The sequence below is a fragment of the Pistacia vera genome, unplaced genomic scaffold (assembly GCF_008641045.1).
Source record: "Pistacia vera cultivar Batoury unplaced genomic scaffold, PisVer_v2 Contig43, whole genome shotgun sequence".
In the NCBI taxonomy this organism is placed as follows: domain Eukaryota; kingdom Viridiplantae; phylum Streptophyta; class Magnoliopsida; order Sapindales; family Anacardiaceae; genus Pistacia; species Pistacia vera.
In genome coordinates, this window is record NW_022196257.1 from 536748 (window position 1) to 549021 (window position 12274).

General features: G+C 33.5%; 2 protein-coding genes across 3 annotated transcripts; one reads left to right on the forward strand and one right to left on the reverse strand.

Annotated features, from left to right (window-relative positions):
• The first annotated feature begins 443 nt into the window (after positions 1–443).
• LOC116143357 (leucoanthocyanidin dioxygenase) lies at positions 444–2415 on the forward strand. The gene is made up of 2 exons (XM_031428804.1): positions 444–1018; positions 1570–2415. Exons 1-2 carry the CDS (start codon positions 516–518, stop codon positions 2138–2140), a joined length of 1074 nt encoding a protein of 357 aa, XP_031284664.1. The 5' UTR covers positions 444–515; the 3' UTR covers positions 2141–2415.
• A 72-nt stretch (positions 2416–2487) lies between these two features.
• Positions 2488–4259, reverse strand: LOC116143358 (glyoxylate/hydroxypyruvate reductase HPR3-like). Of its 2 annotated transcripts, none has more exons than XR_004130117.1 (2): positions 3814–4259; positions 2488–3487 (listed from the first exon to the last, which is right to left on the reverse strand). XR_004130117.1 is itself a non-coding variant. In XM_031428805.1 (2 exons), exons 1-2 carry the CDS (start codon positions 3897–3899, stop codon positions 3135–3137), a joined length of 465 nt encoding a protein of 154 aa, XP_031284665.1. In that variant the 5' UTR covers positions 3900–4259; the 3' UTR covers positions 2488–3134. The 2 variants fall into 2 exon arrangements, 1 of the variants encoding a protein (XP_031284665.1); XM_031428805.1 differs by having other exon boundaries at positions 2488–3513.
• Positions 4260–12274: the final 8015 nt, after the last annotated feature.

A 12274-nucleotide genomic window follows, 5' to 3' on the forward strand; every position in this document is an offset into this window, starting at 1 on the left:
TTTCATAACAATCAATTAAAGTGTCCGAAAGTTGTAAAATCATGTAGGAAAAAAAATACTCATACTCTACTGTCATATTTGGATAACGACGTCCTCTAATGACTTTAGAAACTAACATATTAAATGGGAGGAAGTTTACCTCATCTACTCAAATTAAAAGGAATCCAGAGCAACTATATTAATTAATCTTATATTAGTCAATTTAAACAATATATCATATATTCTAGCAAAACAAATAAAGAAAAAGAATGGAGTGACTGATGAGTTGCGACGGTTAGGTGAAGCACATGCTTCAATCTTCCAGTCAAACAACTTTAAAATAAATTGCTCCAGTTAAATTATGGGCTGCAAGTAGAATTAGGCAGTTATCACGTGTTTCAACTGTATAGTCTTTCCTTAGATCTACTACTTCAACGAAACTATAAAAGCACACATAATCTTGGTCACAAATTATATAGCGTGTTCAAGAAAGAAAAAAAGAAATTTAAATAAAAACACTGATAACTTGTTCAAGAATGGTTACATCAGTGGCACCTCGAGTTGAGAGTTTGGCGAGCAGTGGGATTCAAGCAATCCCAAAAGAATATGTTCGGCCACAGGAAGAGTTAGCGAGCATTGGCAACATTTTTGACGAGGAAAAGAAAGATGAAGGGCCTCAAGTTCCAACCATTGATCTTAAAGAAATTGATTCAGAGGACCCAGTGGTTCGTGAGAAATGTCGGGAAGAGCTGAAAAAAGCTGCCACCGATTGGGGTGTTATGCACCTCGTTAACCATGGAATTCCTGATGAACTTACTGAGCGCGTGAAGAAAGCGGGGGAGACGTTTTTTGAGCTTCCTCTTGAGGAGAAAGAGAAATATGCTAACGACCAGGCCTCTGGAAAAATTCAAGGTTATGGAAGCAAGCTTGCTAATAATGCTAGTGGGCAGCTTGAGTGGGAGGATTATTTCTTCCATCTTATTTTTCCTGAAGAGAAGAGGGATTTGTCAATTTGGCCTAAGACCCCAGCTGACTATACGTAAGTTCTTTTTTTTTACTTATTAAATTCATTATGATAATGAACAAATTATATATACTTGACATTTGACTTTTGTTTTAGTTACTTCTATGCTATACTGGACTCGGACAATGTCTATATATCTGTCAGTTTTTATTTGTTCCTTCAGGAAACCCAAATTTCTGAGCAATCGTTTTTATTCTTTTAGTTGAGTGAGATAAACAACATCTATACTTGTTAGAATTTATCTATTACAATATATATATATTTTTTTTTTGGGTTAATAACAATATTCCTTTTTAAATATAATTAAATAACAATTTTTTTTGCTATAGTTATAATAATAAGATAAATTCCTCTACTATAGTTATATCTATACTTGTCTGTTTTTCTTTTTGAATTTCTCAAAGAAAATTTTGTTATTTGATTAAGCCTGATGTGACTGAGTCAAAAACTTTTTCCTTAATTTGGTCTTTCTTAATTTTGTTTATCATTTATTATATATTTAATCCTATATCAACTATTTCTGATTCTAAAGATTTGGAAATTTAAACATGTAACTATATATGCAGAGTGGCCACTAGCGAATATGCAAGGCTACTTAGAAGCCTGGCAACCAAAATTATGTCAGTGTTATCAATTGGGTTGGGATTAGAAGAGGGAAGGTTGGAAAAAGAAGTTGGCGGAATTGAAGAACTTCTCCTTCAAATGAAGATCAACTATTATCCTAAGTGCCCTCAACCAGAACTGGCTCTTGGTGTTGAGGCTCACACAGACATTAGTGCACTCACTTTCATTCTCCACAACATGGTTCCCGGCCTGCAACTTTTCTACGAAGGGAAGTGGGTCACTGCAAAATGTGTTCCAAACTCCATCATCATGCACATTGGTGACACCATTGAAATTCTGAGCAATGGCAAGTACAAGAGTATTCTTCACAGGGGACTTGTTAACAAGGAGAAAGTCAGGATTTCGTGGGCTGTTTTCTGTGAGCCACCCAAGGAAAAGATTGTCCTTAAGCCTCTGCCGGAAACTGTGTCCGAGACTGAGCCTCCATTGTTCCCTCCTCGCACTTTTCAGCAGCATATTCAGCACAAGCTGTTTAGGAAGGCTCAACAATCTCTCCTCTCTAAAGAAGGCTAAAATTAATGGTCGTTGCATATCTTGTTATTTTTATGCGTTATGCTAAGTTGTTTATGAGCACGGTGGTCCGTGTTAATGCCTTTACTGTGGCAGGTAGAGGCCATAATGTGTGATTGCTTTCTTCAATAATAAATCTCATTATATTGTTCTTTGAAGAACTACAAACTTTTATTGATAGGTAAGTACACTTACCATTTAGAGGCTTGACTTTCTGAGGGTTTTCACAAACTGGTCACAAAATTTGATTAAATAATAAAGAATCTGCTTTCTGTCAATTGGTAACCGACATTCGGGGTTGATGTTCCGAGAATGAGAATTATGTTTTCAGTTCAAATCTTTCCCCCTTTTTCAACTTCTTTGGATATTTGTGGGCACTTAACATAATTGAAAGCTTTATTTCTTTGTTCGCTTGGTGCCAAAAGAAATATATATTAGTGATAATAGAGCTACAGAGGTCTGCATATATCCTACCCAGTACAAGACAAGCACAACAAGGTTACAATGAGAAACTGATCCAATTTCACTAACATCATTATAAAATTTAGGTTAGGATAAATCTCAACCCACTATTACAGTTCTAATTTAACAAACAATACCTCTGCTTTCTGGAAGTAGCATAGGCACCTCAAAAATACGATGAAGAATGCTTGAACCACATTTCCAATATTTTACATACCTATATGCCGCTGTTTCCTACCCATATTTTACAAGGTTCAGGCGTTGAATAATTCAATATATCAAATTTTCAACTGATGAATCACACTACCTGCTGTGAACCAATGTTGGTTTTCTGTTTAATGACTTTCAAAAGCCATTACTAAACTAAATGAATAGTCCCTTCACTCAAGATGGACCACTGACCACGAGGAAGCCTTCAAGTTAAACATAATCAGCACCTCCAATGCATCAAAGCATTATGGAGTAGCAATGCACAATGGGCAGACAACACAACATTATCCAATTGAAATAGCTCTTTTGGCACATGAGGTTAATTTTAAAACACATCAAGACCAGCATCACCAATCTCACCACGTACCAAATGCTTCACCATTTCCTTTTCATCAATGAGCGCCCCACATCCAACGTTAATTATCACTCCTTCCTTTCCCAAAACAGTCATTACATCCTCGTTAATTATGTGGTAAGTTTCTTCTGTAAGTGCACAACAAACAACAAGCACAGCAGTATTCACTGCAAGCTCATAGACATCTGCGTAATAAGGGAATAGGATAGCTGATTTCTTCGTTCTGGAGTTAAAAGAAATGATGGAGCCAAAGGCCTGAAGTCTTTTTACAACTTCAGAGCCAATCTTTCCCATCCCAACTCGCTTTCCTCCTAACTGAAACCCTAAATTCATAACCAATAAATCATGCCTAATGAAAAGCAAGTTATTCGTATCAGATTCTAGATTAAATGCAACATTGTTTCAGCAAAATAGTTATATATATTGGTATATGGAAATCTTTTATGTAAAACTTAAACATTGTTACTCTGAACTAAAACATAGGTAGCATAGCAAACCCCACTTCCAGTGGAAAAAAAAAGCATGAATTCATTAGGTAAATCTAACAGGGTTAAACCTTAATTGCATGAAACAGAGACTACAAAAATCCAAGAACTTCGATGAAATTCTGACCCAATTAAAAAGATGTGAGTTGTGAGTAAGGTTAAACCTTAGAGCCCAGCGCGTAATCACATGTTTTAGCCCAGGAGGAGGCCCGAAGGAAGCGGTCACCGGCAGAATTTTTTCGTAAAACATCGATCAAGAGGCCAAAGACAAAGTCAGCGACATCCTCAGAGAAGGCAATGCCAGCATCAGTAACAGTAATGCCACGTCGGCGACACTCGGGGAGGTCGATGTGGTCAACGCCGACGCTGGACCCCACGATGAGTTTTAAGGCTGGGAGGAGATGGGTGTGGGGTCCACGCAGAGGAGGACCAGCATGTTGTGGGCATGTTGTGAAAGGAAAGGAGGGGAGAGTGGGTTGAATCGGGCTGAGTCAAGGGGATCGAAAAGGTTGAATTGAGTTGCTAAACGGTGTTTGAATGGGAAGTGAAAGGTTGTTGGTCGATGAACTAGGACTAGTGGACATTGACTTCTTCATCCATTGAATTTCGCTTGATGGGGGGTTGCTTTGCAGCTCAACAAATAATGTCAGAAGAATATTCCTTTCTAGAAACAAGAAATACCACCGTAGCAAAATTTAAAAATATCATATCCGTTTTTTACTTTAAACTGGGGAGAACGGCATTTTCCGACCGGCAAAACGACGCTTTCCACCGTTAGTTCGATGATCTTATGTTTATCGTTAATATTTTATTAAAAAATAAAAATACTTTTAAATATTAGATTTTATAAATTTTTTATTATTTTTTAATTAATCAAAATATCAAATATTAAAAAAGAAAAAAAAATAGCTAACCCCACCTAAAAGCTAAGAGTACTGATATAAAATTATTTTAAGTTAAATGATCTTAATATTTATTTATTTATAATTTCATCAATATCTTATCACTAGTATTTAATAATCTATTAAATTTATAATGTTTTTTATAATACAATATTTTTTAGTTTTACTAATTAACATAGAAAATCAATATTCCTAATTAATTAAATAAATAAAGAGAAAAAATATCTTTACACTTGAATATAATCATTTGACTTAACTAAATTTTAATTTATAATAAACTATTTAAAGGTATTTTTGTCTTTTCAATCAAATATTAATAGAAACTACTAACAGAACCTGATTAAAGGTCGGAAAGTGTCATTTGTAACTTGACGGGTGGAAAAGGTCGTTTTGCCAAACCTCGGGTGAGAAAATGTCGTTCTCCCTTTAAAATATTATGATAAAATTATTATTAGGGATGATATTTAAGATCCATCCAAACTCCTTTTAAGCTTTAAATTTAATTAAGAATAAATAAATTTTAATTTATTTAAAATTACCTTTTTCCTAATATATTTTAACTTCTCTAATTTTTTAAAAAAAAAATTTTCTTAAAAACTCATGATTGAGAAACAGTTAGAATATCTATAAAAACAAATAAAAACAAGATAGGAAATAATATTTCTTGTTATGATTTTGTATAAGAAATATTTTTTCAAATCTTTGTTTTGTTATTTTATGGGTTTTCATAACTTTTCTAAAGCATAATTATATTGGAGTAAAAATTTATTCACTTCCAAAAAATAAACAAGTAAAAGAAGGAAAAAAAATTCAAGAAGGAATTGTTTTTGGACAAATCTGTTGTTTATTAATCATGATTAAATAAATGAGAAGTGAAGGAAAAGATTATGAAACTAGAGAAATTTAAAAGAAAAAAAAAAGACTAGGAAAAAGGTTAATTTTGGAATAAAATAACTATATTTAAATTTAATTGATTTTGAGACTTAAAAAGAGATTAGGTGGGTGTTAAATAACACCAGTCAATTATTACAATTGTCGTATCTGAAATTGGTTTAGGTATTTTAGTGAAAACAATGGGTTAATTACAGATTAGTCTCTATGGTTTGGACCAACTATTCAGGACAGCTGTATTTTTAACAAGCAAAATAGTCCCTGAAAGTGGACAGTGCCAGAGTCAGGTTGACGTATGAGAGGTGGTTTTGTCTTTTGGTCTGAGTTATACCCTTGCTGACATCCGAGGACATTTCTATTTTTTAGTAGCAAAATCATCCCGTAAACAAGAAAATCTATTAGACAATCTCCTTTTACAAACATCAAATATCAAATTGGTGTAACTTTCACACCAAATTGGTATAACTTTTAGTAGGGCTATAAACAAAAAAAACCGAAAACCGAATTGAACAGAAAAATCAGACCAAAACCGATCTGAAAAACCAGTTATCCGTAGTAACCGGTTCGGTTTCGATTTATAAAATTAAATAAACCGAAAAACCGGTTCGGTTAATAGTTTAAAAATTAATTTTAAACGGTTAACCGATACCGGTTTTGCAAACCGGTTTATATATAAAGCTCAAATCTCTAAAAGCCCAAATCCCTAAACTTATATATATAATATATATAAAATCCAAATCCCTAAGCTTATAATCTCCCTTTTCGTTCCCTCTTTCCCTGATATTTTCCTTCTCTCTAATTCTTTCCTCCTTCCCCAAAATTTTCTCCTCTCTCCGATTCCAAACATTTACTTTTATTCAATGTCAAAGTGTCGACACAATCACACAACAAACTCCATTCCCTCTTCTCTCCCTTTCGGCGATTCCCTTCACTTCTCTCCGGTTCTCTCCTTACTTCCTTTTCAAATTTCTAGGGTTTGTTTTCCTCACTTTTATTTTTTAAATTAATCTCTTAATTAGTTAATTTTTCTTTCGCTTTACTGTGCCTTTACCTTTGTCGACTTGCACTTTACGGTGATAACGAATTGGTCGCCATTTTTAGTCTTCAATTAGCACAAAACCACGATGGCGCACGACCAGAAATCACAGGCAAAAGCGTTTTCGAGTTCATAGATGCGATTCTTTTAATTTTTATGTGTTTTGTTGGTTTTGTTGAAAGTTTTGATTTTGGGTGTGTGGAGTGCGGAAATTTGGAGTGTTGTATTTTATTTTTTAATACTTTAATGATCAATTTATATTTTTAGTACCTGTTACTTGAAGAAGTGGATGATTATAATTTGTTTTTGGCTGTGGGTTTTTTTTTTTCCTAGTGAAACTAGTTTCTACTGGCTGTATTTGATTTTTTGGGTAAGTTTGAATAATCGGTTAACCAGTTTCCGAACCGAATTATCGGTTCGGTTACAAATCAGTTTATGGGATAATTCGGTCCGGTTTCGGTTTGGCATGTTGCTTGAACCGAAAAACTGGTTCGGTTCAAAAAACACCCCATCCGGTTCGGTTAACCGGATTTCCACACCCCTAACTTTTAGTATATTTCATTATTACATTTTCAATTCATTACACCAAAGAAAATATTCCTTAGAGTATTTTCTTTCTTTTTCTTTCTATTAATAATCAATAATTTATTTTAGTAATTATTTTTGTATATATTAAATAAATATTAGAAATGATATTTTTATTAAATAATAACTTTGAAAATTATACTAATTTAATAAACTTAATCAAATAAACATTACATCTAATATAAAAAAAATATTACATCTAATATAAAAAAAACATTACATCTAATATAAAATGCCACCAAAAAATAAAAAAACAACATAAAAGTAAAATTTTATATTAATAGTAATTTAATTTTCTGGTAAATTTTTTAAAATAAATATCAAAATAACTCTAGTTCTTTCTAATATTTTGATGAGGATCCGGAACTAATCTACCAGAATACTAAATTGTTATTTTAGTTTATATTGTATTTTCTTTTAATTTTAGTGTTTTTAAATTAGTGTTAATTTATTTTTCAGTTATTGTAGTTTAATATTTGCATTGAATGAGGTTTTTTTTTTTTTTTTTTTTTTAATTTTTCATCATTTTTTGAATTATATAATTATTATGAATTTATTATTATAAATATAAATATAAATAATAATCAAATTAACATAAATACAAATATAAAAAATTAAATATAAAAAATAAGGAAATAAAATATGTTTTGTGGTAGATGAATAATGTCACACAAAATTGGTGTGGATGAATAGTGTTGCACCAAATTTGGTGTGATACTATTCATTTACACCAATTTGTATGGCTTTTGGTGTATGGTTGGAGCAAAATTTTCACACCATTTTGGTATTTTACATCAAAATGGTGTCCAGTTGGAGATGCCCTTAATCCTTATAGTTTGGCTATAGTGTTGAGTTGAGTTCGAGCTCGCCCGATTTCGGATCAACAAGCTCAAGCTCAAAAAGTTCGATTGGGAAAGTGTAAATTAGGAGAATTGGAGAGATTTTTTTTTGGTGAGCTCGAGCTTGATTAGGCTAGAGCTTGAACTTGAATTTTCAAAGTTGAGCTTGAATTTTCAAGCTCGAACTTAAATTTTCAACGTTGAGCTCGACACTGTAGCGAACGAGCTCAGCTCAATTAGCCCAAAGCTTGGCTTAACTCAACTCGTTTACACCCCTAGTTGTAGATGGAAAGGTAGGGTGGGTTAGTAGGCATGATGGAAGCGTGGGGTGGGTTTACTGGGTATCAAAGAAAGGTAGGTGGAGGGGGCATAACTACTACTAGGTCAAGGAGGGGACTACTAGGCTGGTTATTGTTTGGTTGTGAATTTTACCCTAAACCCTCAGTATTCGTCAGTATTTGGGATGAGCTTCATTCTGGTCTTGAACATCGGATAAAATAGGGGATGCTAGTACCATTCCCTAGCAGCTCGAACCTCGAGCCCTGGGGCAAGGGATTAAGGAAATAGAGTAGGAGTGGGCATGCTACGAGCTCTATCAAAAATTGAGTATCAAATAAACACAATAACATATATTCAACATGCATTTTTCATAAACCAAACCTTGAGAAGAGCTCCCCCCTAAACTATGAACTCTTCTTCCAAATATGCATTTTTCAAACGTGAATTTTAAGCACAAATGCTCCCCCTTTTACTAAGCATATTCTCAACAAACACTTCAATTTATACAAACAATTCACAAAAATCACAAACACAAAACAACTTTAATATATACATACATTATCAACAACACTTCTATATCATCACACAATATCAACACTTCAATAACACAACACAACCAACAACAACTCAATTTCCATATTTTCTCTACCCTTTTTTGTCATCAATAAAAAAGATACAACATCAAAGGATGGATGAAAAGAAATAAGTATAAAAGCATTCATTTGCATTTATATATTAATATGAAGTACAAAAGTAAAGATAAGGGTCCAACAGACACTAATGTTTCCCAATGTGCAAAATAAAGTAAAAAGATAAAGACCTAAATTGAAAATTAAAAATTGTAAAAAAATAAATAAAGATACAAAAACTGAAAAAGTTTTGAAAAACAACAAAAATGGGCTAATGGTCTTGAGGTGGAGATGGTGGAGGGAATGGTGGAAGTTTATCCATCAACCAAGACAGAGAATAGAGAGCATTTTTTATTCCCTTTAGTTGATTTTCAATATCCCAAAACTTTGGATCTAAATATGCTTTCATTCTTTCAACCTCATCCGAAGGAGTTGAACTTGGTCCAACTTCATTTTATCTAACTTCAAGCCTTGGAATTTTCCTTTTGGCATGATTTCAGTAGGAGAATCAGAACTGTCTAAGCTAACTCTAGCTTCTTCTTCTTCTTCTTCTTCACTCTCCTCTACTTTTCTTTTTCCTTTGTCAGCAGCCAATATCCATTTGTCTTCGCCAGTTGACTGCATTATGTGTATCTTTGGCAACATGGGACCATCGATGAGATGAAAGGAACCAAACTCAACTTTCCTAGTTGCGTCCTCTTCAGTAAAGTTCAAATTCAGCTTGGAGCAAATAAAGGTTATGAACACGCCAAACTAAATTTCTCCAGAGTCCTTATGGATCTCTTTTAACCTTTTAATCAACAATGCATGAATGTTGATTTGTTTCTTAGCCATAGCTGCTTCCAAAATCAAAACATCTTTTTTGGTAACTTAGGCATTCGTTCTCTTTCTAGCAATAAATATGAACCTATGAAATATTCTCATTGAGGGGTTTATTATTTTGGTGGATTTGGACAGATGGGGGTTAAACCTTCCTACCTCAAAGGTTGTTTCCCAAGCCTTGTTAATGTCCCAATTACTAGGAGGATCAATTATTACTCCTTTTGCACTATATCCTAACCACTCTCCAAGTAATGCAGGAGTCACTTTATACTCTACATTTTTCAACCAAAAGAACATGGTGTAAGGAGGGTTTTCACCATCAAATGCCTCAATGACCTCAACTGCTATAGAACTCATACACCAGATGCTCATAAGTGTCCATTTTTATCCATATAAATTTAGACAACTTCAAGTTGGCTACCCATTCAGTTTTGGGCTCAATCAATTCTAAACTAGTTGACACTTTCCATTCAAAGGCACGTCTAAGAAACATACCTCGTTGTTACATAGCTTGAAACCCTCTCTTATGCTTTGAATATCTGAAAATGATGTCGTTCAGACCATTCAGATCTTATAACAAAGGCACATTGCTCCTTCTTACCATCTCTCTTGTTCTTCTCATGGTATTTGGGTGATTTGAGGTATTTGGAATGTGTTAAGAGTGCAAAGAGCTTTTGAAAAAGATTTTGGCGTCAACGCAAAAATGAACCGACTTTTATATAGAAAACACGAGGCATGGTTGTGCGACAGTTGAGCATGATTGTTTCACTAATTTTTTATATTAGGGTTAGGGAAACTTAACTCGATGCACGGTCGTTCACGATAACCAGCACGGACGTGTGTTGGTTTTTGAAATCTAATTTAAAAACATTCAATACGCAAGATCGTTCCACTGATAGGCACGATCGTTCCTGAACAAATAGTTTGAAAATTTTTTACTCTAATTTGCACACTGATCAAAACATCATCAACAACCAATGTTTTTGATATTCAAATCACTTGGATAGTTTCCATATTTGAGAAAAAGTGTCAAGTTTGATATCAACCACAAGATTGTATCATTTTGACTTTTCTTCAATCAAAACAATCATTCCAACATACAAGCATATATTTATCAACCAAAGTGTCTCTCATATGCTAAAATTACAAAACAAGTCTTACATATGAACTAAATATGTTCTCCATCTTCATGAGAAAACTTGCCACCTAGTGACTCTTAAGTCCATCATCTATAGTTGGCCCAAATCATAGGCATTAATGATAATTAATAAGATATTTTAATTAATTTAAAATAATTTATTCTAACTAAAATAAAGTTTTAATATTTTTTTTCTATCATAATGGCGATTGTGATAGTATTTCTCAAATCAACACCAGGCATAACCGCAAATCATATCCAAACCAATTAACCTCTCATGTGTTTTGATGTGCTAAAACTATTCAAAAAGTTGATTGAATATTAACCATAACATGCTAAGGTATGACAAGTCACAACCAAACCAAAACAAGTTTATCAGGTGGTATGACCGTGCATAAGCAATTTTTTGTTGTGGTACGACTGTGCGCAAGCAAGGCACGACCATTCCATAAGAGAAAATTGTCATGCAATTTCGTACGACATCATTCCTCTTGGTCGTTAATCATTCTACCAAGTTGAGTGGCACTCACATAAATAGGGGGTGTTTGTCTAAGCTTAAAAGTTGGTCAAACTAGCTTATAAGCTCTAAAATTAAGCTGACATATTTGTTTATAACTTTTTTAAGCTTATAATTTTTTTTTTTTTTTTTTGGCTTATAAGCTAGTTTGACCAAGTATTTACTACTATCCTTGTTTATTTTTAAAATTCCATAGTATACCCTTATTTATATATACCTTTTTTAGTCATTTTACAATAAATTGTACTTATAAGCCACATTTTACCAAACACGTCAACTACTTATCAGTCACTATAAGTACTTTAACCAAACCGTAATTGCTTAAATTTAAAATGCTTATACGCTAATTTTCATAATCAGCTCAGACAACACCCCCTAGACTCACTCACATGACCAGCCTGCAGAATTGTGCGCACAGTCAAAAAGTTAAGATATTCAAATTCAGAATGCTTTGTGCTCTGACTTCAACTCAAAGGTCAAAGTCAAAACTCAAAGTTCAAAATTACAATTAACCGTTCGATGTGGTGGAATGACCGTTCGTATCTGAAGATTTTGCACAATATCATTCCAAGAAGTCATTCATGCTTCTGGAAAATTAAGTGGTTTGGAAGAGCATCTGGATGTGATCGTTCCGTGTGATGGAATGACCGTGAAGTGTCGTTGCACGATCATATGGCGTGGTGGAATGACCGTTCTAATTAATCTGGATCTGAGAAAAATGACAGTTGTTTTACGAACGACCGTTCCTCTGGGTTCTACAGACTTTGTCATAACTGCATTAATGTTGCAACAGCAATCTTTTTAGTGTTATAAAAGCTTGACTTTTTTAGGTAATATAGAGGAGAGTCATAAAAATCAAAATACATTCTCATATAATCCCTAGAGCTCAAGATCAAATTAAATACTCTCACTTGTACCCATCTTGTAAACCTTTGAGAGTTTACTTGTGTTAGTAAATGATCCATACACGCACCAGAAACAAAAAAA